The sequence below is a fragment of the Diplotaxodon limnothrissa genome, linkage group LG20, assembly GCF_057381915.1.
Source record: "Diplotaxodon limnothrissa isolate DT_005_m linkage group LG20, D_limnothrissa_male_GT1.1, whole genome shotgun sequence".
Lineage (NCBI taxonomy): Eukaryota > Metazoa > Chordata > Actinopteri > Cichliformes > Cichlidae > Diplotaxodon > Diplotaxodon limnothrissa.
The window spans coordinates 11,701,516-11,728,989 of NC_140615.1; the positions used below are offsets into that span (position 1 = coordinate 11,701,516).

The 27,474-nt window shown below is 43.2% G+C and overlaps 1 protein-coding gene across 2 annotated transcripts; it reads left to right on the plus strand.

Annotated features, from left to right (window-relative positions):
* Positions 1–2,641: 2,641 nt before the first annotated feature.
* epha2b (eph receptor A2 b) lies at positions 2,642–27,263 on the plus strand. Of its 2 annotated transcripts, none has more exons than XM_085345337.1 (17): positions 2,642–2,807; positions 3,467–3,546; positions 5,024–5,672; positions 19,008–19,163; positions 19,522–19,866; positions 20,049–20,176; positions 20,462–20,633; positions 20,710–20,806; positions 21,524–21,579; positions 21,699–21,824; positions 22,544–22,741; positions 22,842–22,903; positions 23,067–23,276; positions 23,383–23,532; positions 23,657–23,850; positions 24,723–24,878; positions 26,241–27,263. In XM_085345337.1, exons 1-17 carry the CDS (start codon positions 2,642–2,644, stop codon positions 26,347–26,349), a joined length of 3,054 nt encoding a protein of 1,017 aa, XP_085201463.1. In that variant the 3' UTR covers positions 26,350–27,263. The 2 variants fall into 2 exon arrangements, with proteins under 2 accessions (XP_085201463.1, XP_085201464.1); XM_085345338.1 differs by having other exon boundaries at positions 2,700–2,807; positions 22,544–22,729.
* Positions 27,264–27,474: the final 211 nt, after the last annotated feature.

The following is a 27,474-nucleotide window of genomic DNA, read 5'->3' on the forward strand; positions in this document are numbered from 1 at the left end:
GGAGGAGAGCAGCCGGGCAAGTGGCACGTTTTTTAGGGGGTTCATAAGCTCACGAGAGCCATGGTGTTCTTGTGGTTTTGGAGTGGGGGAGCTTTGTGAAACCGGAGTCCCCTGAAGGCATAAAGAGGAGGGTGAGGGGAGGGTGACTGGGACACAGCCTTGACCAGCAGAAGCCCACCTCTTTTCCCGCAGTGTCAGCGTCACAGGTGTGTGAACAACAATGCATGTGTGTGTTTGTAGGAGGCCCATGTCTAATCAATGACACACTGTATTGTAATCGTCTATTGTGGGGACACAACTGGCGCGCAAATGTAAACACAATTAGGAATAAACTCTTGGGAATCAGGTACAGCCCTCGGGCTGGACTGGGATATGCAAGATGGAGTGGGAAGCAAGATGTAAAGCGCGGCAGCGACTTATCGTTTCTATAGCCGGTTCTCAACATTTTGTCACAGAAACAGTGCGCAACAAACAATGAAAGCAGGTCAGATAAAGCTCAACAGTGAATTCCACTCTGCAGCAGTTGCTAGGTAAAGGACTTTTCCTAATTCCCCATATTCATACTGGACTCCCTCACTCCCACTCCCACATACCCTCCTGAGACTGAAAACAAAGATTAAACCTTTTTTTTCCTTCATAACTTGACCACTGTCTATCTCCAGGGTTGGCAGGGTGCTGCATTTTTGGGATATTTCCCATAAATTATGATGGGTATCAGTAGGCCAGCTGTACTTTTGAATTCTGGTATTCTGAGTTGCTATTATGCTGATATGAATACATCTCTCTCCGCCTGTCACAATGATTCTGCTGCTGTATGTGGCAATGCACAGAACAAAGGTCGCCAAGTAAAGCGGCTCCCACTCCTCCTTGCGCCCATTCAGTGTGGCAAATAATTCTAAATCAATATTTCCATGCAAATGGTGCCATGCAGGCTGCTTGATAGCCAGGTAGGTAAAACTATAACCAACCCAATGATGCCTTCAAGTGGCCCCGGTAAAATGAGCTTCTTTTCCATGAAAACTGGATGGCTGATGGTTCATAATTTACTACAAGGCAAACAGAGCATGAAGAATTCTTTGGTCTACAAATGAGGAGATTTAAAGTTTAAAGTGTTTGTGTGTGTGTGTGTGTGTGTGTGTGTGTGTGTGTGTGTGTGTGTGTGTGTGTGTGTGTGTGTGTGTGTGTGTGTGTGTTTTAACAGAGCAAAAAAGTTTCAACACAGCATTTCTTAACACTACCTAAAGAATTGTTGATGCTCACAAAGCAGGAGATGAATATACAAAGTAGTCAAAGCTTTCCAGAGTGTCAAGAACTGGAGAACAAAAGTATAATTTAGAAATTTAAAGAGAGCCACACAGCAAAGAACAAGCCTGGCTGAGGTAGGAAGGGAAAGATTTCAAAAACTAGTGAGATGTTTCTCAAGACCAGCAACTAAAGAACAGCTGCAGAGACACGAGTGAATGACTTTGCCAAGTCAGGCAAAGTAATACTCTCAAAGAAGATGATCACTAGAACCCTGCACAGGAATGGACTTTGAGGTTGTAGACCAAGAAGAACTGAAGTATGACTGAAGTATGCTGAGGTCTATTAGGATTATGTATACTGGAAGTGCCTCGTTTGTTGAGATGAGATGAAACTAGAGCTCTTGGGCCACAGAGATGCTGTTCATGCTTGGAGAAAGAAGGAAGAGGTGTACAACACCACCCTCACAGTGAAACACGGTGGTGGGAGTATTATGTTGTGGGGATGCGTCAGTGCATCTGGAACTGGGAATCTTGGTCATGACTGGTAAGGACTGGTCAGGAATCTTGGTGAAGACTCACTGAGATTTTGAATTTAAAAGAAAACCTCCAGCAGGCAGCAGCAATCCTGGGTCTGGGTCATCACTTTGTTTTCACTTACAAAACATACATCGCTCCTTGTGAAAAACTACATCCAGAAGACCAAAGTAAACGTTGCTGACTGGCCTGCACAAAGCCCTGACTCGAATCCCTTTGGAAATCTGTGAGATGAACTGAAGATCAAGATCCGTGCCTGAAGACCATCAAATCTGGAGAAGCTTGAGAGATTCGTCAAAGAACAAGGAGCTGGAATTGCTCAGCAGACATGTGTTTTTTTTTTTTTTTTTTTTTAAAAGCTGACTATTAGCATCTATTTTGACCCTGATAGGTTTGAGGAGTTTTGTGATTTATTTTTTTGTGTGTGTGCAAAGTAAAATAATGTAACTTTCAATAATGCAAACCTGGATGCTCTGTTTTTTTTTAACAGCATTAGGAAATCTTAAAAAAATTATTACTAATGTAATTTTCATTGGAGGGTAATAGTTCTGTCCTCTAACCCTCCTCTCTCCCAGAGGCTAACAGTGCTTTGCCCTTTTAGTGCAATTTGAGGTTGATTGCACACAGAAATATTTCAGGTTTTCTCTGGAAACTTGCACCAGGCTGTACTAACTGTGATAAGCTCTTCGAGATATTCGTGATGGTTTGTTTGTAATTATGAAATGTCCAACAGTCCCTAAGTGCCTCACCACCCCACTGCCATTCACTCCCACCTCTGGAAACGCTAAACACACCATGCACGCACACTCACACAAACACACATTCCATCGGGCGGAGTCCGTGACGTGTCGTGCTGTTTGTGAATGAGCTGCAGCGAGCTGTGCTCACCTCTCAGAGTCCCAGCCAAGCCCAGCAGCGGAGAGAGGAAGGAAAAGTTTTTCCAAATGGATTTCTTTGGTGGAATCAAACGTTATTTGTTTTCATACGTACTTCTCAGTGGCATATTTATTACAATACAAACTAAAGAAGGTGAGTGACTTTTTTTTTTAAGCAAATCATTTAAAAACCTGGTTGCATTAAATCTGTCTGAGATTTTGCTTAAGGAAAGCACGCGTGCCATGCGGGACACCAACTTAAAAGTTGTTGTTTTAACAACCAGGAAATATTCTTCAAGCTTTATGACAGTCCTGCACTGCTCTGTCTCTTTCTTTATTTCAATGTTTTATTTGGATAAAAAAAAGAACTTCGCGGAGTTTGGTTTGATTATTAACCATCAGCAATGCTGAGACTTCGTGTGCGCTGCAGTAAACCACGTCGCACCAGCAGGTGAAATCTGCCACAATTGGAGTGATTTTTTTCCCCCTCCCACTCCTCTATATTAAAAGAGGAATAATAGATTTCAACACGCTGACTCGAGTATATCAAAGTTTGCTGGCATGTGGCAAATGAAACGTCTAATATTCATGCAGCAAGCTGCCGCTCTTATTTAACTAAAATCTGATCGCTTCTTTAGTCTAAGAGCAAAACTCCAACTTATTCATGGCTTCTTATTTACAGATATCTCTTCTGAGGAATCAAAAGTCTAATATTTTTACTTATTTCAAACCAAACAAAATGTTTTCTGGATAAATATATATTTTAAAATAGGTGCATTCTCACTTACTGAAATTGTTCTCGTGTCTCCACAGAAATGCTTTTGGACATGAGGGCGTCAGGAGATGAACTGGGCTGGCTGACTTGGCCCTTAGATCAGGGAGAGAAGACCGGGGTGAGTAAAGCTCTGCTTCTGGTTTCTCCTCCAGCTCCCACGTTTCCTGTTGGAATTTGCCTTAAAGACAAATCAGCGTGGAGAAAATGCACGGAAAGGCTCCAGCTGAATGTAGACCCTCCAATTTGATGACATTTGACTATTTGACTCCTGTGGTTAGATGTGGAGCGGCTGCTGTGTGTGTATGTTTAGTTTTTTTTTTTTTAATGAAAATCAGTTAACCTTATATGCGATAGAGTAGCAGGATCCTATCAGGAACTGCATCCAAGCATGTCTGGACTATACCAAAAGCTTAGGCAGACAGAATAGCTGCTAGCGCTCAACTGGGAATACTTGCGGCTTCTTGTGGTTTGAAGGCTTCAGCTCCAGAATTGTATGTCAGAGAGCAATTAACTTTTAAAGTTTGCAGCATGTGGTGCCTCTCTATTTTTTTTTTTTTTTTTTTTTTTTGGAGAGGATGGGTTTAGGATGGAGGGGAAAACGTAAACGTCTACATTTAGTGCAGTGCCCGGCACATTATTACACCAGTGTACTAGAAACATATAATGCCTTCCGATTGGGCTGCAGTTTCACAGTAATTGACCAGTCAGGCTCATGCAAATTCACAGCAAATGGCTTCATTTCATGTACTGATGAGTCAAAGGCATGTGCAAGCGTGTTTGTGATGGCTCACCCAAATTTCTTGAAGAGAAAAAAGAAGAAGAAAAGAAATAAAACCTTTACATAAGTTTCACTTTTTCATTAATCAGCCTCAGGTGTTTTAAGGGCCCCTTGTAAAAATTGTGAAAAATGTTCACCAGCTGTTTTATAGATGTGTGGGTTCTGCTGCTGCACATTTAGTTTATATGCACAGTCACACAATCGGCCAGCTAAGCACATTTTTTTTATTTTTTAATTAATAGGACAGGGGCTACATGCAGAGACTAAACCACAGCCTCTGTCTCTGTGGGGCCAGTTGTTTCTCAGGAGCCAAGGTTTTGTTAAAACTTGCTGTGACTTTTTTTTTCCACCAGAAATATTTGTGGCACCATTTAATATGCAAGCAGCAAAGCTATTTGGGGAACATGCCAACAAGTAGCCAGAGGGGGGAGGGAAAAAAAAGAAAGAATTGGAAATAATTTGGTATCTTTGCAATGTCAGAAATGCTCATGCTCATCAGTCCCTGAGGTTTGCTGTATTGTTATGCTGCTCGTAAAGTGCAGTTTTCCATGTCCCAGAAATGTGTTATTGCTGTGAAGCTGTAAAAATATTCACAGGGAGTAATTAGCAATTTGTGGAGCATGGCTTCCCTGACACACACTCATACCGTTCATACAGTAGTACAATAGCTGAACCCTTATGAGGAGTGCAATAGAGCCTTTTTCCTTTGCTGTCTTGGTAGTTTTGGTTTGCACATGCTTATGGGCTGCCCAGGGCTCGGTGTTCGTACCTCTTAACCTTTTTCGCTTGTTTGTGTGTGTGTGCTCTTATTCTTTAGTGGGAGGTTGTCCAGAGGACTCTAAATGGCTCTCAGTTCTACACGTACTCCATCTGCAACGTGGAGGAGCGTGAGCAGGACAACTGGCTGCGCACCACCTTCATCCAGCGGCATCCATTGGCCTCGCGGGTTTTTGTGGAACTTAAGTTTATCGTACGCGACTGCAACTCTTTCGACGGAGCCTCGTTAGTATGCAAGGAAACCTTCAACCTCTATACGTCTGAATCGGATGCAGATGTGGGCACCACCTTCCGCAAGAGCCAGTTTAAGAAGGTGGCCACCATAGCTCCGGATGAGATCACCGGCAAAAATGAAATGCACATCAACACAGAGACGCGAGTGGTGGACGGGCTGTCTCGAAAAGGTTTCTACTTGGCCTTTCAAGACATCGGAGCCTGCATCGCTCTTCTCTCCGTCAGGGTCTTCTACAAAACCTGCCCGGGCACCGTACAGAATCTCGCCACGTTCCCTGAGACGGTGGCCGGAGGTGAGAACCAGCCACTTACGAAAGTGAGCGGGGTATGCGTGGATAACGCAGCCAGTGAGGAGTCACCTCGCATCTACTGCACCGAGGAAGGGAAGTGGGCGGTGCAGGTCGGACAGTGCCAGTGCAAACCGGGCTACGAAGAGGTCAAAGACGCATGTCAAGGTGAGCACATGCGATTGAGTCTCTGGAATTCTCAAAGTCTTTCTGTCTACAGGCGCTTCGTCTGGGTGTAAACCAGGATTTGCTTCCCAGGAGAGTGTGCTTTTTAAAGCACCCATCCAGCATTAGTCACTATTTACCTTTATTTTAATTGCCACGGGGTGTAAAACAGGCCTGGATGGCAGAGTGTGGATCTTCATGATGGGTATTATTATTGTAACTCAGTGGAATTCTGCCTTTGGCTAACATGGTTCTTTTTTTGCAATGGAAGGAATGTTGAGGCCTACTTGTATACATGCCCTGGCATTATCCCTGACCTTGAACTGATACCTGTAAAATTAGGAAAAGTGTTTTTGGGTTTCACTTTGACTAACATGTGCAGTTCTAAGGAAAGAGTCATGTGAAGCACTTTAAAGCCTTTGTGATATGGAGGCTTAAGTTGGGAGAAGAGGTTTCGAGTCAGGTTGTACTTGACGTATTCATTTTTCATCGCTGGTGAATCTCATTTGGTAACAAAAAATATTTGAAAACATATCTTTTAAATAAAGAAACCTTTGGGTTGGAGTCACGCTCAGCTTTCAAATCACATATTTTAAAGTCTTGCTCAAGCACATGGCCCTTTCATGGTTCAGGGCTTACAGCATGTTGCATCAGGTTGATTTCCTGCCACCTCATTATCACCTGCTCTTGTTATCTTTTGAGTGTGATATGTCGTCCAGTGATACATCTGTCCCTTTGCCTTTGTAGTTGTGGTGCAGTTGTGCCTAAAGTCCTGCAAAAGAAGGGTTTTATTATTGCGGTGAGGGCTGTCAGAGTGACTGAAAGTGATCAAAGAAGCTGGGAGGCTACTGTACTGTGATGGATTAGCATCTTTAAAGATGGTTTGGGGAGGGGGGGGAAGTGGGAGGCGGCAGGAGGAAGCTTTTTGAGCCTCACTCACTTTGTTCATATAGAGCGTCACAGAGTGCTGAAGCCCTCCTCTTATGTGTGAACGGGCAAGTTGGCTGCATGTCGCCCTGTCTGCATCCATGTCTTGATCCTCCTCCCTCTGTTGTCACAGATTTACTGAGCTTCCACTGTGGGGTGTGTGTGTGTCTGACTTGAGCAGTGTATATGAACATATTGCACAGCCCGGCATGCAAGGACCTGTTCAGATCCGTTTCCATAACTGAACACCTGAAGACTCGGGAGCCTCATTCTCTGCTGCTCGTGACACTTGCTCGTACCCACCCACATGCCTGACCTGAATCACTCGTATACGGGTATGAATACCTCTAATAGACATCTGAAAGACATTTTGGGGGGCAGCGGTTGTAAATCCACCTGTGGCTCTGTAACAGATCTACTTTCCCATTTAGTTCCCCCACCAGTGGCAAAGAGCTGTTTTAAAAGCGATTACGTTTTCTGTCAGTAGATCATTTTTAGCTGCAGGAAAGTGGCAGGTAAGATGATTAGGGAGGAGAAGCAGGAAGGAATGAGCGAGAGAGAGGGGTCATGCAAAAGCGAGAAGCTGTGTTTAGAGGAGGGGGCGTGATTTTTTTTTTTTTTTTTTTTTTTTAATGGAGAGAGGAGAGGAATGTAAAGGTAGGAGAACAATGGAGTGCTGTGTTTCCCACTGCATGGCCAGTGGAGCACACCTCCACCTCCTCTCCCTCGTGGTTGATACATTCCTGATCGGTTTGCTGAGGAGGAGCCTTCCAGCATTACTCCAGACCTGTGGAATTCCCAGGAGGGGGAAGAGCAGCTCCGGGTCGAGCCCTCACATAAAGATGACTAAACAAAGACCCCCCCCCAAGGGGGAAAAAAACTACCAGGATGAAGTTAAATGAGAGGCCTAAGATGCATGAGGGCAGTTGCAGATGAAGGTGGAAATGAATCACAGAGCTGCAGTGTGGGCCAAGATGAATGGTTCAGAGAGCTTAAAGTGGAATATCCTACCGACGCACAGTTAATCATTCTCCCCGCTTCTTTCCTGTGTGGAGCGCTGTTACGGGAGAAACCACAAAACTTCAATTGTGGCGCTTTTTCGTACTTGGGTTGAAAGTTTCCATGTTCGGCGATGTGTTCACTCACTTTTATGACTCCTCGCTCTTCCCGTGGGACCTATTAAATAGAAACCTGTGACTTCATCTGGTTTTTGTCTCCCGTCTCTTCATCACAGCTCCTCACTGTGGTACTTTTTTGGCTTGGAGATCACTCTCTGTCAAACTGTACCGCAGGGATCTTTTTCCCCCTTTTCTTTTCTCTCCCCCCCCCCCCCTTTTTTTTAAACCTCTGAGTTTTTGTTGTTGTTGTTTTTTCTTTTTTCTATTTGGTGTGTGGCGCTGTTCTCTTGGTGGCCGTCGATGCTCATCGTAACGACAGAACCGAGCAAACAGACCCTGAAGATAAAACGCATCGCTTCCTGCACTGCACTGAGTGTTTAGAGCAGTTATTGTAAACGTTTTTATGAACTGGTTGTAAATCATATGAGTCAGCAAGGCTGACAAGACGGGTTTTTTTGGGGGGGTGGTTTTTAAAATTGGGACACTTTTAGATACTTTACAAGTGTATATTTTGTAAAAAAAATAAAAAATAAAATCTTTTTACATTTTTTTTAAATTAAGCTTTTTATTTAATACTTAAAAATTTTCAAAAAAATTGTATTTAAAAACCCCACTTAATCTAAACTGTAAATAGAGCACCGAGGAAGCTTTCTTTGATTGTTTCCCTTCACCATCTGCTATGGATCAGGATGCTGTGGAAATAAACTTTGCTTTTTTTTTATTCTGTGGGGGGGGGGGGGGAAATCACAACTTTCTTTCAATTACCAGGTCAGTCTTTTAAACCTCAACACTTTCCCCTTGTGACTCACTTTTGACACTGACAGTTTTCCTCTGCAGCCGATCACGCCCTTCCTTACCCACAGTCCTCCCTGGCACAATGCAATGGCATACCCGTTGCACCTCCTCAAAGGATCACAGCTGGTCCTCTGGTTTTTGTGTCTAAGTGCCCTGGTCCACACCTCCTCGGTCGCTCTAAAGCCTCAACAAATAAGGCCTAATCCCATATTATGGTTTACAGAAGACGCTATAGAAAAAGACACGCAGTGTGGAATATTTGGACTGCTGAGGGCACTTTCGGTGGAACAACTGTTTCCCCGAGTTCCAGTAAAGTTCCGACTCCTCTCTCCACAAAGGTTCCAGTAAACCATTTTCTCCCCCCCCCCCCCCAGATGTCTGTGTCCGTGTTTCCGAGCTCGTCCTCAGCTGATGTAACAAACAGTTGGTGACTGTTGTAATTGTGACTGCATGCTGTGGTGAGTGATTTGTATGGGTAGTAATTGACTTGGGTGTGTTTAGTCTTTTTAAGCAGAGTAACTACTGGTTCTGCTTGCTTTTTTGCCTTTGTGCAATCTCTCTTTTTGCCGTCCTCTGCCCCCTCTCTCCCAAAATCCTCCCTGTCCCTGAAGAGTCTTTCTATTTTAGCCTCAATTTTCCGCCCTCTCATCTCGTATTTATTTAATAGTTTCTTATCTCAGCGGATTATTTGCATCGTCATTTTATCGCAATTTACTCCCGAAACGCGCTCTGTTGCAGAAGCTGCCCCAAGTACAATAAACTTGCAGACAAACAAAGTCTTTCCTCCACGTCTTGTGTTCATGTCTCCTGTGAAATCACTGAGTGGCTGTTATTACTGGCCGGGGTTCAGGTCATGAATATGACACCAATAGAGTTTAAACATCCCGTTTCACACGGCTATGATGGGACTATTTAGACTGTGTACAATTCTCATCTCAGCCCTTGATAAATACATTTCTCCGCAAGTGGCTCGTAAAGATAAATAGAAGCTAAATTAGAACAAGTCTGCCAATGGGAGAGTTTTTAGTGGACGGGGAGAGGAAAAAACAACTGGCTTCATGTAATGGTTAAGCCATAAACATTTGATGGAAGTAAATTATTTAAAAACAAAATACTTGATCTGGCATTTGCAATCTAAAATGTCAGAGATCGACACTTCAGTAGATGTAAATCTTTTAATCTGGTTGCGCTGAGAGCCAGCTGGTTCCTCGTGGTGATTGCAGACTTATTAAAACAAAGGTGTTGTGCAATTTCACTCAATCTGATGGTGACTGTGCAAAGACGTGAACACGGCACCACTCCTCAAGATGACAGGGATTTCATTTAGCTGGCTTAAAGTGGATTTTACACAATGGAATCATCTCACTCCTGCAGGATAATCCCCACACTGAAATTTTCTGCTCTACTAAACTCCTTTAACCTTTGATCCCTGTGGCTGATCTCCAAAATAGGGGAAAAAAGGGGGAAAATTGCTTAAGTCACAAACTCGTTGGACAATGCTGTTCATTTAGATGCACAGTCTAGATATAACCTTGGCTATAAACCCACTGTGATTACACTGATTTACTTTGGATTTCTCAGATCTTACGCCAAGCTAACGTCTGCCTAGCGGGCTGAACTTGAGTGAGCTGGTTAGGTAATGGGGGTGGGGGTGGACTTTCAAGTGGTGTCATGCACAGTCTTGTTGGGCCACGCTTTTAGTGAGCAGAACACTGGCAGTTAATTCAAACAAGATGACAGAAAATGTAGCACAAGTTTTTAATGTGGACTGCAGCTAATCATACTACTGTGGTTTAAAAAGTGTGACTGGTGTTGCGGTCGAGCCGTGGGGCACTTCATGATTTTATTTAAAAAAAAATGTATATACTTAAAAAAAATAAAAAAAATAAAAATCTGTGGTGAATACCTAACCCTACAGTGGCCCTGAGAGGTCAAACCAATTGCAACTCAAGAAAACACCAGCAAATAGAAAAACACAATGGAAGTTAAATAAAACTCAACAGTGTTTTTGCGGAGACATTAACGTGACAGAACAGTTGCGTCTAACCTTGTGAGGGCGAAAAAGTTGCAGGTAATGCATGTTTTAATTCATATAATGCCGTAGATGCATGTTTGCTATTAGCCATTTCCTGTTAGCTTACTTCCACAGCTGTTCCATCACATTATTTTCTCCCCCTAAAATTTGGGAGTTTTTCTGCACAGCCTTTTTTCTATTTCCGTTGAGTTTTATTCAACTTCCGTTGTATTTTGTGTACTTTGTGCAGCTTTTTTTTTTTTTCTTGGTTGGTCTTTTCTTAATTTGCAGTGTGTTTGAACTCTCAAGGCCAGCATACAGTACTAACCACTTAAAACACTTGCTGAAAATTCAGTGAGTTCTAATGATTTTAATTGTAGGCAGACCTCCTGCCTCCGAAACATTTAGGAGATGTGCACTGTAACAATATGGCAGCCACATTAAGGTTTAGCTAGGCGAAAAATGCAGTTGTAGTCACTTGAGCTGCAGAATTAAAGACCAAAGTCTCTCACATTGTCCAAGTTAAATGAAGGAGTTAGTAGGCAGTGGACCAAACAACTGTGAGGCACATGAGGGGGAAGCCCACTTTTTGAAACCTAAAAAATGTATAGCTTTGCATCTACAGTGTAATTAGCACAAATGGTTTCCATGCGTATTTTATTATTTATAATTAAATAATTATATGAACATTGAGGCACTGAGAACAGTGCTAGTTTTTGGATGTTCAGCAATCCTCATGTCATGGAAAACCAAAACAATGAGTGAAAAACGGGGGGGAAAAGGTTCTTTTGAACTAACGGGAAGTGTTTACTTTTCGTGTTCGTCATGACAAACAAGTGTTTTTGATTTACACGTAGTGCTGTGAATGTATTTTTAAAAAATTGATTAGTGCAGCTTTAATCGGAGTCCTCAACATTCTGACCAACACAACCAGTTTGTTTTTGCAGTCGCCTTATTTAGTTTCCAAATGTCCCTTGGCCCAAACAACTGACCCTTAGCAATTTTTAGCTTTTTAGTGTGCGTGTTGGTTGTGGTGGGGAAGTTGGGACATATTTCCTCTTGGTGACATTCCTGAGCCTGCAGGCTGTGTGTGTGTGTGTGTGTGTGTGTGTGTGTGTGTGTGTGTGTGTATGTGAAGCGCATTGTATTGTACTGCTGGTGTGTGAGGTCAGCACTTTCCTTCCCCCATGTCAGTCAGTCACCCCCACCTCCCCCAAGCACAACACACCACCCACCCACCCTTCACTGCTAACAGGACGAGCCCACAGCGGAAACCGGAGGTCACCTAATCCCTTGGTGACTCCCCAACCCGTTGGCTCAGGGCTTTCCATTGTTGGTCGATGCCGAGCGGCCTTGCTCAGCCGCTCTCCATTTCGTTGTCCTCCCTGATAACCTTTATTGTTTATTGGTGCATTTCGGTCTCATTTTGGCCACTTCCCCTAGCCAGGAAGCAGACAGTGATCAGCATCCAGCGTGTTACCTGTTGGCTTGTTGTGGTGTAGTAAAACGGGTGTCGCGTTTGCCACCTGGTCATCTGGCTCTACCAAGCAGCTTTGCGGAAAACCACTGGAAGCTGTCTCTGTTGGCTCACCTCAACCAGTACTGGTTTCTTCGATGCATCTGCAAAACCTTAGAAACGCTGAGCACATTTCGTGTCTGCTTGACTCGACCTTTCTCTCCCAGTTTTCCTCCTGTCAGTGAATCTGGGTGGACAAAGGGAGTGAGAGGCGAAAGCAGATCGGGGAATTTATTGTGTTTGTTAGCAACCCCAGATGAAAGCCTGAGAGCAATTGTAAAACAGATGTAATGCCCTTACAGCTGCTCCATTGGTCAGCTAATCCCTTTGACTAATGCTTCTCTACCCACCCACCCCCAACATGCACACATGCACACTCTGCTCTCAGCCCTTACACCTTTACTGCCTTCTGCTGCTCTCCCCTCCTTTACCTCAGTGACCCCCCACCCCAGCTCATATTACCATTTCACCTCCTTCAACACAGACCCCCATTGTTCCACTACCTCCGAGTACCCCAAAATGCTAATGGCGTGTTGTCACCCTACATACAAACAAAATGACATGACATATTGCAATTACAGGTTTGTCCCAAGGTGGAGAAAACCAGGGGGATGGGGAGTGTAATAAGAAGACAAGGGTACAGGCAAATGCCTTTAGTTATACTCGGGGAGCCATTCTGATTAAGATCTAGACATTGCATTTCTTGGTTGGTATTATTTTTGCAAGATGTTTTTTCTTTTCTGTTCACTGGCTGTAGTTCTGAATTTATCCTTTCTGTCTCCCTCCTCCTCACTGCGAGCATGTGTTTGTTTTACTTGGCCACTGACTCCCTGTAAGCCATGCACAGTTTAACTCACAATTGCCCTGAGGCAGACATGACCTTACTGCCTTTAAAAAGCCCTGCACTGGCTTCAATTGTTGGGGGACCAGGGGGGTTTCCCCTTACCATGTGCTGCCCGAGTCCTGAGGGCCGATTCCTGTTGTTGAGCCACCATGTTACCCATTCATCCATCTTTCCGACCGTGCATTCATCATTTCGGCGCCTCCATCCATCTTAACTTCAGCTGACAAGCCTTATGGGGTGGCCATCGGAGGCTCCCACTCCAGAGCCACTCAGGCTCCCAGCAATGTAGCGGGCCCCTGCACTCACTCTCAATAAACAAACACAGAGCCACTCGAGGCACACGGGGCCTCTCAAATGACAAACAGTTCCTTTCTTTGTAGCTACAGGGAGGGGAAAAATGGCCAGTCTAACTTTGTGAAATGTTTCAACTCTGAAGAAGCTGGCTGAGAGACGTTTGTATACACGATCATTCATCTAAGGAGCCCCCCCTCTCTTTGTGGGTTTAGTGCCTCTGTTCGTGTTGGGTCAACACATTCTGGCTTCCTTTTGGGTTATTATTCTGTCTCAGGTCTCTGGTAGCCACAGCGGCAGTTCTTCTCCTGGTCACGCTCCCCTTATGCTTCCATGCTTTGATTGGCTGCTTTAGGAAGGAAGTCTGCGTCAGTCTCACACTTCCTGTTTCCTGTTGTGTCCAGCAACAATCCAAAGCCCCTCTCTCCACCTTCTCCGTGGAACAAGGAAGTTGTCTTTCACCGGACTTTTCTCCTTTGTCGAGGAATCCTCTCATCAAATACCTCAGCAGAGAATCATCTACTTTCATTTACCGTCAGTGACTCAAATGTTCATGATACACAAACTCCTTGACCTTTTTTTGTTACAGCGGAGACCTGGGCTGAAAATGAATCTGCTCTCAAGGCGCTCTGGTACAGGCCTCCTGTTGGGTGATGTGCGCTGGAATGCATCTTGATTATAGAGGGGACTCGCAGAGTAAGGCCATCATCTCCGCAGGCCTGACCACGATGCATTGCAGCCGGCACTGTAGCGCCAAAAAGAGGCTAGTCCTCCTCTTTTCAGTTGCCATGTGGCATTCCGGCTATTCCCATCTGCAGCGCTTGGTTGTTTGTATGTTTTCTTTTTTTTTCTTCTTTCAGCACTTGAATGGCATGGCATTCTCTTTGCCTGTTGGTCAGCGGTGAATAGCAATGTTAATGGGTTAGCTGGGAGGCTTTTTAGAGGCGACCGGGAGGAGAGAAAGGAGAGGAGGAAGGAATTTGGGGATTACGAGGAGGAGAGGTAGGGGTATGAATTGGGGTTTGAGGCAGCAGCTGTTCCCCCTTCTCAATGAGCGAGTTCACCCTTCCCCGTCTCCTTTCTTTCTCCCCTCTTTTCTTCAGTCCTCAGCAGGATACAGTATTTCTTCTGTCCCCTTCACATCACCTCTCTCCTGCCTCTCCTGTCCTCTTGCCTCGTCTGCGTTAATGAGTAGCAGTAGCTGTTGGTGAAACAGCTGGCTGAGACAGAAACGAGGCGCTGTCTTGAGGGAGGATTGAGTAACGCGTAAGCCTGTTGGCCAAACTTAAAAAACAAAACAAAACAAAATACCTCAAGCTGAGCTTTTTCTGTCTTCTAATCCTTATATAACACACACACCCGTTCACAGCAGCGCAGCTCCCAACCCGCAAAGATCGAGGAAAAAAACAAGCGAAGCTGGAGTGAAATGTACGGTTTATTGAGGAAATCCCCTTGATATATCTTAAACAGAGCCACAGCCATGTGCTGTCTGTGTGTGTGTGTGTGTGGGCACTTGTAGGTTGCAGATAAACTTTGACTCATTTCGACCTCAGTGAAAGAATTCTGCGTGAATCTGATTTTTATCGTCATCCTCGGCTCTCCTTTATAAGTCGCCCCTGTTGGAACACATACATTTTGCCTTTGATTTGAATGTTTTGTTGCTTTTCCTCTGTCAGCGGCGTTAACCACAGTCTTTGAATATCATGAAAGGTTCTTACATTGTCTGATCTCTATTTCTAGCACCTCTTTTGAATTTTTTTTTTATCACTTGAACCTTTACAAGTGAGAAAATGTAAAGGTCTGTCATTACTCATTAGCTATTTACTCCAGGAATACAACTTGGAACAAAGGCAGAGATGTCTTATTTTGTGTTTCTGTGTGTGTGCGTGTGTGCGTGTGTGCGTGTGTGCGTGTGTGTGTGTGTGTGTGTGTGTAGTTGAACTGACTTAGCAGAGGGATGTGAACAGGTGACAGGCAGTAGACATAATCCCTGTTCTGATGTCAGTTTGTCCCATGTGTCCAAGGCTGTGCTTTGCATACATGTATGTGTTTTCTGTGCATGTGTTCGGTGCACACATGAATGCGTGTGTGGATGAATGTGCAACGGCGTGAGGACACGAGCGGCAGCAGGCGTTGGAATGCTCTCGCGGAGTTAATGGGGAGCCATCTCGTTTTCACTCCCCTTTATGGCACGCTCTCTCTGAGATTTCACACCACATTAAGTTCGTATTTCACCGCGGCTACGCACAGCTGGACCCCTACCTGCGTCTCTTTATTCAGAGTTGGACGTGTGAAATCGGGTGTCATCTTATCTGAGCGATACAGTTTCAAAGATCTGCATGTGGTTCTGTAAAAGGAAAAAAAAAAATAGAGATGATGGATTGTCAGGTGCACGCGGATGCAGTTTTGGGCTGATTCTTGGTGTTTTTAATGAAAGCTGTTGCTTCCATTCCTCTCTCCCGTTGCAGCACTGAAAACCTAAGTATCGTCAAATGTGGCATAACTGGTTGTGCTTTGAGAGACGGTGAGAAGCCAACAGAGGAGTGAGAGAGGTGGCGTTTTGATTTATTGATTTGATTAACATTCAAATTCAAATCTCAGTGAAAACAGTGAAAAAAAACAAAAAAAAAACAAACAAACAGTGAAAACAGAACAAAAATCTACCATAAAGAAAGAAAGCATGAGACAAGGCTAATCAAAAGGTATTGGCTGAAGCATTTGCTTATTACGCCAACCCTTTTCACAAAATATCTTTTTGTATGCAGCTCCTGTACACAGGGCTTGAAGAAAATAATAAAACAAAGCAAAAACCAACCAACCAACCAACCAACCAACCAACCAACCAAACAAACAAAAAAACAAAGAAAAAAAAAAAACTTTCCACCTTAGATAAGTAACTACATCAAAGCAAAAGAATCAAGAGGTTGTTGTTGTTTTTTTCTCCTTTTTGCTCTTTTCATTCTTGATTTCTATATTTTTCTATTACTCTATTTTTAAACATGTTTTTAAACAAGGAAAATGAACTACACCTTTTTAAATCACTGTCATAACTATTCCACAGGTTAACTCCTCTAACAGAAACACATCTCTGCTTTATATTTGTCCTTATCTTGTTTTTTTTTTTAAAGAAATCTGTTCCCCTTAAGTCATATTGACTCTCTCTGACTTTGAACAGCTTCTGAGTACTGGGGCAAAGCAAGTTATTTTGTGCTTTATACATTATCTGTGCCATTTTATATTCAACTAAATCATAAAATTTCAGGGTATTCAGATTAATAAACAAAATGTTAGTTGGTTCTATATAGTTTGATTGGTTTATAATTCTTATAGCTCTTTTTTGTAACTTGAAAATATGAAGAGTGTTCGTTTTATATGCATTACCCCATATCTCCAGACAGTAAGTCATATATGGAAGCAACAGAGTACAATAAAGTGTGTATAATGATTTTTTGTTCAGGACATGCTTTGTGTTATAGAGAATAGCAATGGTTTTTGACATTTTTGTTTTCACATGGTTTATATGAGACTTCCAACTCAGCTTATCATCAATTATCACTCCAAGAAATTTATTTTCGTACACTCTTTCAATTTCAATTCCATTAACCCTGATTTTAGATACATTTTTCATTTGTCTAGTGCCAAAAATAATCAATTTTGTTTTCTTTATATTTAATGATAACTTATTTACATCAAACCAGTTTTTTAATATATTTAACTCCTTTTCCGCTGTAGTCAGAAGCTGTTCTAAGTTTTTACCTGAGCAGTACAGAGTGGTATCATCAGCAAACAATACACATTTTAACAGTTTGGAAACACTACATATGTCATTTATATATAATATAAATAATTTAGGGCCCAGCACAGAGCCCTGAGGAACACCACAAGTTACCTTCAACTGCTTAGATTTTACATTATTGAATTCGACATATTGATATCGTTCATCCAGGTAACTTTTCATCCACTTGTATGCTATCCCTCTTATGCCATATCTCTCTAGTTTATTCATTAATATAGAATGATCAATTGTATCAAACGCCTTTTTTAAGTCTATAAAAACACCAACAGTATATTCCTTATTATCTATTGCATTAGATATCCCTTCAACAAGTTCCATCACTGCCATTGAAGTGGACCTTTTCACTCTAAAGCCATATTGGTTATCACTTAGGAGATTATGCTTCTCAATATATTTATCAAGTCTATTAACAAATAACTTTTCTAAAATTTTTGAGAACTGTGGGAGTAGTGATATTGGCCTATAATTGGTAAACTGACATCTCTCTCCGTTTTTATGGATTGGAATAACTTTTGCTATTTTCATTTGTGAGGGAAACACACCAGTTTGAAAGGACAGATTACAAATGTATGCGAAAGGTTGCACTATATATTCTATAATACTTTTAACTAATATCATGTCAATACCAAAACAGTCAGTGGACTTTTTATTTTTAAATGTCTTCACAATGTTAATTATTTCTCTGAGTTACAGCACCAATAAACATGGAGGACACATTCTGAGTAATATGTTTATTTAGGTCGTTATTATTTCTTGACTCTAGAATTTCTTTTAAATTAAAGCCAACATTTACAAAGAAATCATTAAATTCATTTGCAATGTCTTTAGTTTTATCAAGCACAATATCGTTATCTTTTTTAAAATAATCTGGATAATTCTTATTTTTTGAGCCCTTTTTGATTATACTGTTTAATATCCTCCATGTTTCTTGTGTGTTACTTCTACTTTGCTCCAATAATTTGTGGTAATATTCTTTCTTACTTGTTCCTATAATATTTACTAATCTATTTTTATATAACTTGTACTTTATTTCAGCATCTTTTGTCCTCTGTTTTATGAATCTCTTATATAGATTATTTTTCTTTTTACATGCATCTTCTATCCCCTTTGTGATCCATGGCTTATTTGATCTGTGATGCTTTCTAGTGATTTTCATTAAAGGACAGTGTTTTTCATATAGTGAAATTACAGTTGATAAGAATGCATCATACGCACTATTTGAATCTTCATTTGCAAAAACCTCATTCCAATTGTGTTCCTTTAAGTCCACCTGGAGGGCAGCAATGGCTCTTGTTGTTCTATGTCGTATCATATCAAATATTTGATTCTTTTGTTTAGTTTTAATCCCAAAATAATTTTGAAAAATTGCAAAAACAGGAAGATGATCGCTTATATCAGTTATAAGAAGTCCACCTACTATTTCATGGTCAATTTTATTTGTGAATATATTATCTATCAATGTAGCTGTATCAATTGTTATTCTACTTGGTTTTATAATTACAGGGAAAAGGGAGTTACTATACATTGTATTTATGAAATCTGTTGTTTTCTGATGTCCATTTGGGTTTAGCAAATCTATATTAAAATCACCAGTCCTTTTCATAATCAAAGTCTTCCTCATTAGAGGTTGAAGAAGTAAAGGGCAGGAGTGCAGGCTGAATTGGGCTCATCTGAGTATTTTAATAAGTAGAGCCAGCACCATGCAAACTCTTGCACATGTTTTCCCTACAAAATATCTTTCACTTGGAGGTGGCTGAGGCTGAGGAGGTAGAACAGGCCATCTGCTAATTGGAAGGTTTGATCAATCCCTGTCTGCAACCAGCAAATTACTGAGCCCTGTATAAATGTGACTTTTAGTCTTGACATGTCAACTTAGCCTGATTGTGTTGCACATGAGGTCAAAAGTTCACAGCATTGCTGCTCTATTGACGGGTGTAGAAAGGTCTGGAGAAACTAGCTTTGCATTGTCATTTGGGATGCTGCCTGAAGTCATTTGTTGTTCTGCTGCTTATGCAAATGTCGTCTTTGTCTCTGCAGAATGTCGGCCTGGCTCTTTCAAAGCGGAGGCATCGAGTGACGCGTGCGAGCCATGTCCTGCCAACACTGATACGCTGGAACATGGTGCTGTGCTTTGTCCCTGCAAGGATGGCTTCTTCCGGGCCCCAACCGACCCCACTACTGGACCCTGCTCAGGTGAGACCCGTGGAAGGAAAAAAAGAAACATTTGAAATGAGGATGTGTTTGCTACTCAGCCAGTGCAATCAGTGCCATTTCCACACGTGACCTTTCCAGTGTGTAATCAAAACAGACATTTTAAAAGTGACTGTGAATCCTTCAGGATGTGCAGGGGTGTGTTTATGGTTTTGAACTGGCAGCATGACTTTCAGCTGACACCGGACATGTTTAAAAGTTATTTTTATCAAACTTCTAAAAAAAAAAGAAGTATATTTCCAGTCATAGCTGAAAAAAAAAATCCCACACATCTGGCATCGTGTGCTTCTCTTCTTCGTTGCTCTTAATGCTGCGTGCATTTCAAACCTGTGCTCACCAGGCCCCCCCTCTGCACCACGAGATCTTTCGGCTGTCCGTCAGCCCTCCGTGGGAAGACTCATCCTCTCCTGGACCCCCCCTGAAGACACCGGAGGTCGTAATGACATCACCTACAGCGTGGAATGCCAGCGCTGCGATGGGGTTGTGTGTCAGCCCTGTGGGGAGAGAGTTCGCTATGAGCCGGGGAGCACGAAGCTGACTGAGGCCAGGGTGTCAGTGAGCGAGCTGGAAGCTCACCTCAACTACACCTTCATCGTGCAGGCGCACAGCGGCGTGTCGCAGTTGGCTAGTGAGGCTCAGCGGCCAGCATCCAGGAGCAATGTCACTATATTTCTGCACTACACAGGTGAGCACAGCTGATATGAAGCAGCAGTGTGGGGCTATCTGTGAGGTAGCGACAACTCCACAGGTTGAAAGATGAACTGTCGGATTTCAGCTCTAAAGTCTATTATTTTATCTATTGTTTCTTATATCCTCTCAGCTTTTCACATCACAAAAAACCCCTAATATTCTCTACCCTCTCCTTAGATCCCCCCCAAATTACCACAATGCGACTGGTGGGACGGACCTCCACCAGCCTGGCTCTTTCCTGGGATGTATCCCCTCGACCACGTGCCCAGCTTCACGTCCGGTATAAACTAACTTACCACAAGAAGGTGAGCATCTTTTGTTTTTCTCACCAGGAATGCCCTGAAATCAAACTTTGTCTTATGTATCATTTTGGTTTTGTGTCAGTGTATGTGTGTTTCGCATGTTGTTTAAATAACAGATCCACTGGATCTATTTTGAATATTCATAATTATATCACGAGGCATAAATTTTCAAAATCAGACATCGCCGTTTTGGCCATAAGCTTAAGCCACTAATATAAATGGCTGCAGGATCACGTCTTCTGCAGTAACACTGGCTGCTTAGATCACATTTCTTCCTCTGCCTCCCAGGATGACAACCTTGATAAGACTACCTACACCGTGCTCACGCTCGACAAGAACTCTGCGCAAATCAAAGATCTGGCCCCGGGTACGGCCTACCTGTTCATTGTGCAGGCCCTCGGCAGCGATGACAACTCCGAAGGCTCCAGAATGGAGGAGCATTTCGAGACCTTGACTGAAGGTACTTAGCAGAATCCCTCTACAAGTTTCACTAGTTTCATGCAGATGTGTGCGTCTAACCTTGTTTTCTCTTCCAGGAAGCCCGTCTCAGAACTACACTGTCTTATTAGTGGCGGCAATTGGGGTGGCGATGATGCTGATCGTAGTGTTCGCGTTCCTTTTCTTCCACAGACGGTCAGTAAACGTCCCGCTCTGCTTCCCTTCCCTCCACTCTCTGTCTGCTAACCGGTCAGAATAAGTCCTCCTCCACCAGCTTCCTCCCTCATTCTTCTGCTTTTCCTTTTTGAGGGGCCTCCAAATGGCCCCCGCATTCATCTCTCCTCACCTCTCACTTTTTCCCTTCCTTTAGCCAGCTTTCTCTTTCTATTTATCTGGATTTGTGTCCCAGCATTCACTGGCGAGGAATTTGCGTTGAATGTGCCTTGTCATTGCTCAATGGTGATATTCTAGTGAGTGTTGGGGGGGTAGTGGGGGGGCCCTTGAAAGGAAATTTGCCCAGAGTGGTACATTGTTGGTGATAAGAGGGGCTTGGTTCTTTCTGCACCAGGCCACGGGTACTTTGTCAAAGGTGACCTGGGTCTCTGCTGTAGCAGATTGTACTGTAGCCCGCCTGTCTACCTCCCTCCCTCCCCTCCTGCTCGTCTGTCTTTCAGTCTTTAAATCAGCTTTGCAAACACAGCCTATCGACAGCCGCTATCAAAGGGCCACTTCTTTCTGAATGGATGCATTGCAGCAGTGAAAGCCTTAGAGCAAAAGAAAAATTGCTACAAAGGTTGCCATGTGCTCTTGATGTTAAAGGAAGGAAATAATAAAGAGATAAAGTAGGGCATTAATTTGCAGATGGATTTTTAAAAATTTATTTATTCCTTTTTTTTTTTGTTTTGTTTTTAGAAAAAGGAACTCTCACACCAGGCAAGGACCAGAGGACACGTACTTCTCCACCCCAGGTAAAATTAAATAAAATTCTCCCACCTTTCTGTCTCATTTCAATGAATTGACTTGATTTATTTGTCGACCTACAATAACAGTGTTTGTTGTTGTTGTTGTCTCTTCCTTTGGTTGACAGAACAATTGAAGCCTCTGAAAACCTACGTGGATCCACACACATACGAGGACCCCAACGTGGCCGTCCTCAAGTTTGCCACCGAAATCCACCCCAGCCACATAACCAAACAGAAAGTCATCGGAGCTGGTGAGTGACAGCCCTGCTGAGACAGTCTGTTGTGGGTCTTAGCTCTGAGACGTTGAAAGATTTTTCCAATCCCCCAAATTCGCTGTTTACATTGTGCATTTTCCACAGCTTAGCAGGGTGACTGACGGTGGTTACTTCAGTGAGATTAGCATCCGTCAGGCTCGCACAACAAGTTGAGACATTTTATTGTCTTGGCTGTGGCACCTTTTTTGTCGTGGCTCAAGTTGACAGCACACTTACACAAAAAAGGAACTGTTGCAAGAACGGTGTTTTGGAACGATATCAGAGCACCTTCCTGAGCGCTGTCGGCTTTTTTTTTTTTTTTCTTTCCATTTTCTGCCCCACATGATGATACGTTTACTCAACTGCGACAAACTTTTACCCTGTAAGCAAACGGTCTTTTCCAACACCCGCTTCCCACGACCGCGTGCCCCCCACCCGTTCTCCTCTCGTGACAGCTGATTCCCATGCCCACCCCCCACCACCACCCTGAACTACAGGCTAATAAAACAACAACAGAGAATCAGGCTCTGAGAACACACCTCTATGAGAGAGCCCCGGGCAAAACAGCCACGCAGACTTCCTCATTTTCAATCTGTAGCACAGCCAAACCCCTGTGGGTAAACTCTTGAGATGTATCAGATGCATGTTCCAATATTGGGCATCTAGTTTTCAACTCAAGTGTCTGAGTGATGGTGTTTTTTCTTTTTTTGTTGCAGGGGAGTTTGGTGAGGTGTACCGCGGTATTCTGAAAGCGCTGGGGAGGAAAGAGGTGGCAGTGGCTATCAAGACACTGAAGCCTGGCTACACCGAGAAACAGAGGCAGGACTTTCTGAGCGAGGCCTCCATCATGGGCCAGTTCTCCCACCAGAACATCATTCGCCTAGAGGGAGTGGTTACCAAATGTAAGGGTTTCTGTGAGTTTGGCCGCTTCTTTTCTAAGTTTTATATGTTTCAGTTGTTTTGGTGCAATGGAAAGATGTGTAATTTATTATTCTTGGTGGCTTCTTTGTGCAGTTAAACACGCCATGATCGTAACTGAATACATGGAGAATGGAGCTCTGGATAGGTACCTTAGGGTAAGTCCACAACATACAGTTTTTACTAATGCAACTATCTCTGTGAGTATAGCCACAAAGAAGCTGTTAAAAACACAAGAAGGAGCTCTGAAGTTCAGAGTTTGATCCTTTTTCTTTTTTGTTTTTTAAGTTATTATAATAACTGTTTTGTTTCTTACACCAGGACCATGATGGTGAGATTTCTTCCTTCCAGCTGGTGGGCATGCTGCGTGGCATCGCTGCAGGCATGAAGTACCTCTCTGACATGAGCTACGTCCACCGAGACCTGGCTGCCCGCAACATCCTCGTCAACAACAACATGGAGTGCAAAGTGTCTGACTTCGGCCTGTCCCGGGTGCTGGAGGACGATCCTGAGGGGACGTACACCACAAGTGTGAGTAGATGTGGGCCTTCCTGAGAGCTTTTCTCCAGCCAGAATCATCTTACCACGTTTTAAAGATCTGTTTCTTACCGTTTTTTAACATTTTTTTCTCACATAGGGAGGTAAAATTCCGATTCGCTGGACAGCTCCAGAGGCAATAGCATACAGGAAGTTCACCTCGGCTAGTGACGTGTGGAGTTTTGGCATAGTCATGTGGGAAGTTATGGCTTTTGGAGAAAGACCTTACTGGGACATGAGCAACCATGAGGTATGTGCCAGACAAGCAAACTTCATAGAATTAAAAAAAAAAAGACCACAAAGTTTGACGAACCCTGTCATTTTAAAGAGAAAAAACAAACAAAAAAAGGGCTAATGAGATCAACTGTTTCCAGGTGATGAAGGCCATCAATGAAGCTTTCAGGCTCCCGGCACCTATGGACTGTCCCTCAGCCGTTTATCAGTTGATGCTGCAGTGCTGGCTCCAGGATCGCGCCAAGAGGCCACGTTTCGGAGACATAGTGAGCCTGCTGGACAAGCTGCTGCGCAGCCCAGAGTCCCTGAAGACCATTGCAGACTTTGACCCACGGTAAGATTTATTTAAACACTAGGCAGAAGGCTTATAGTGCATATTTTTCTAGTGCTGACTCTACAGTGGCTGCCACTATCAGCAACCAGTTCTTGGAAAGAGCCCTTTAACCAAAACATTTGGCAATACAATAATAATATAAATTACTTTTTTTCCCTCCTTCTGTCTCATTTATGTAAACGTCCTTTGAGCTCTTTCAGCTTCCCTTCTGCTAGATGTTAGGACGGAGCCATGCGATGTGCATTGAAGACTATGCACATCATTATTAACAAGTCTGTCAGGGAAATGACTCAGTTTATTTAATAAATCAAGGCTTTTTTTTTTTTTAAACAGTTTGACTGACGTCTGACTGGACTTTTGTCACAGGAGTTTTAAAACGTGACTAATCTGACTCGACGCTCAGCTCAGAGTTGGCCGTCTGACTTCAGACTCAACCTTTCCTAGCTTCAAAGGAGAGCTTTAGGCAGCAGCTCAACCATTAAGTTTAATTTTACAAAATTGCAGGATGTTTAGGGTCAACTGGGGCAGTGGCAGTGTTAAGATGTTATACTTAAAAACATCAGGACACACTGACACCTTTGCTGCTGGGCTAATGGAAGAATTATGCGTGCTAAAGATTTTTTTTGTTGTTTTTCGTTCTTTTGTTTTTGATGTTTTTTGTGTGTGAGAATACATACTTTCACCTTTGTGAAAACGCATTAGAGCCAGAAACGGTGAGAAAGGACAAAGGATGCCACGCTATCTTTCGCCCCAACTCCTCCGACTGGTTTTTATCACTGGTTTCCTGCACAGTAATTGCAGTTCAGTCATCAGCCTTTGTTGTGGGGAAAGCCTGCTGATTATTATCATTTGGATCCATTTTACTTTACCAGCGTATCCATCCGCTTGCCAAGCACCAGCGGCTCAGATGGCTCTCCCTTCAGGTCGGTGTCTGAATGGCTGGAGTCCATCAAGATGAGCCAGTACAGCGAGAACTTCACCTGCGCCGGGATTGTCACCATGGAACAAGTCCTGCAGATGAAAACTGAGTAAGTGTGACATGATATTAAAGTAGCAGTTATCTTATTTGCTCACAGGTTTTAAGATTGTAGATCCAAAAGTTGCACACTTGTTTTTCCTCCCAGCCCCTGACGGACTTCTCTCGGGCAGTTCATGTATCTGTTTTCCCAAAGATGTTAAGTTTTAACAGCCAGCAAAATAGTTTGCACTCAATATAATCGCCAGCCTCGGTTACAACTTAAGAAATGTTTGAGATGGAAAATTTAATCGAGGGAAGGAGAAGAAGTGGGGCTCATTTGTGGTTGGCTGACGGTGGTGGCTTGTGGTTACTGCAGTTCTTATTTTTCTTGCCCTCCTCCATCCTTTCTCTCCTCCCTCCCTGCACCCAATCACACCCGCTGCCCTGGACGGCACTTTTACTCGAGCCCCTAACAAACCGCCAGTTTTGCCCATTTAGATCGAAGGCCTTTTGTGGCTTCTTCAACATTAAAGTAGGGGAAAGAGGGGGGGAGGAGGGAATAGGCTGTAGAGGAGCAGCAACTAGAGGAGATTACTGAATTGAAATGGATGTGATTTCTGGAGAGATTGAAGAGGTGCGCTCAGAAAGTACTCCCTGAACTCATCACAAGATGGTTGAGGCAATTAGATCTTCCCTGACTCCCCCGATTACAAAAGGGGTAATTTAATGAGATGAACTCAACGTTTCGGGAAGAAAGGCTTAGTGAAGCATATAGTATAAGGTTGCTTTAGCTCTATAACGAGGGCCAGAGCATTTTCTAACCACATGACCAACCAAAAATAAACCCCTCCACACCCCATTCTGCCACAACGTATATATGTAGGTCTTGATCTTGGGAAGATGGGCAGACTGTGAAGCAGAGACAAACCCTTTTGAAGTATTTGTCATACAGTATGGTGTGATTTCATGGCCCCATGTTTCCATCTCGGGGCATCTGGTAGCACTCTTGGAAAACCAGCAGTTATTTACAACGCGCCCTCTGCTTGCCAGACAACTGATTCATCGTCAGCAGAGAGAATCCTTGTTAAGTAATTAAGGCTGTAATTAAGGCTTTGACTTTAGGCTGCTGCTTTGCAGGGCTTTTGCAGGTTCGCGTCGTGCGCTCGTCGAGCCCCCTGTGATGTCCTTTTTATTTTTCTTATGAAAGATCAATCAAAGCCTTGGCAGACTGCACACTTGGAAAGCATCCCACGTAGGCATGAATCGGTTCAGCTCCGGGCTGGCATTTCATCACATCGAATGAGTCAGTGATTACTTCAAGGCTCGAGAGGCAGGAAGGATGTGCGTGAAAAGTGTTGGAATGTGGCCAGACTGTAAATCCATGTGGCGCTTCTCTTATATATCCTCCTCGTTGTGTGTGTGTCCTTTGCAGGGATATTAAGAACATTGGAGTGAGGCTGCCTGGACATTTGAAAAGAATTGCCTACAGCATCTTGGGCTTAAAGGACCAGACCAGCACACTGAGCGTGTTTGCAGTGTGATCCTTATAATGAAGGGAATTCAAATCAGGCACTGCAGCCGGCAGCCCTTTGAACTCTAAACGGAGCTGGAGCACTACTGCGGGGATGGCTTGGGATCATCAGAATCAAGAGGACTGTGCCATCCTTTCAGGCTGACTGAATAAGACAAGCTTACTGTACATTTTTTCTGATTTCTTATCTACAGGGAATGGAGCAAATACACACCGACAAATATATCAAGTAGACTGTGCATATTTGAATATCTATTTTTTTTACTATCCATAATTTCTGTACAGATGCAATTTTATCTTTCTTTTCTCTTTCTTTTCTTTTTTTCCATCTACGGTTCATAAAACGGTCTACTCCTTGGAATGCTTTACACAAATCGTACCCTGAGCTTGTTGTATCCAGTACCAAACAAACAAGCGAAGGAACAGTCAAGGTGTGATCAGCCTTTTTGTTGTGACTGTGGTCGGCAGTGATGTCACAAAATCTTCCTTTAATTGGCACCTTGCTCCATTTCCTGTTAGGCCGGCCGGTGAGGACGGAGCGCCGCAGTGGCTGAAATGAGCTTGAGCTGGCCCAGAGTTAAAGAGATGGTGTTGCCTGGGTGCATAAACACAGATGGACCTTGTGTTTTTACTGGCCGCCTCCTGGCTGTGTGCAGAAATTAAGCTATAATCTTATAAGTGATGTTTATATGAGAAGAAAAAGAGAGGACATATGTGAGGTACTCTATGTGTACAGAATCCCCCCCTCTCTTAGTTTATAGGAACGAAAACCTACAATGAAGCACTTGGATCGAAGAATCAAGAATTGCAGTAGTTTGCAATTCCACTCAAAAGTTTCTATTGGAATGCAGCACGTTTGTTTGTAGTGTGCCGGCAAACGAAGAGGGGGAAAAAGAAAAAAAACATACCCTGGGGAAAAAAATGGTGAGGATTAAATAATGAGTGGTTGTGGTTGAGACAATTTCACACTAAATAATAGTTTGGTTTGCAATTTCAATGTCTCCTTTAGTTTTGTAAAAGCTTTACAGACATTCGTTCATATTCTTGTTGGTTTGGGTAACACGTCGACTGGATGAAGCTCTATGAATAGACAGTTGCTTGATTTCCGACATTTAAAGACTTTATCTTTTTGTTA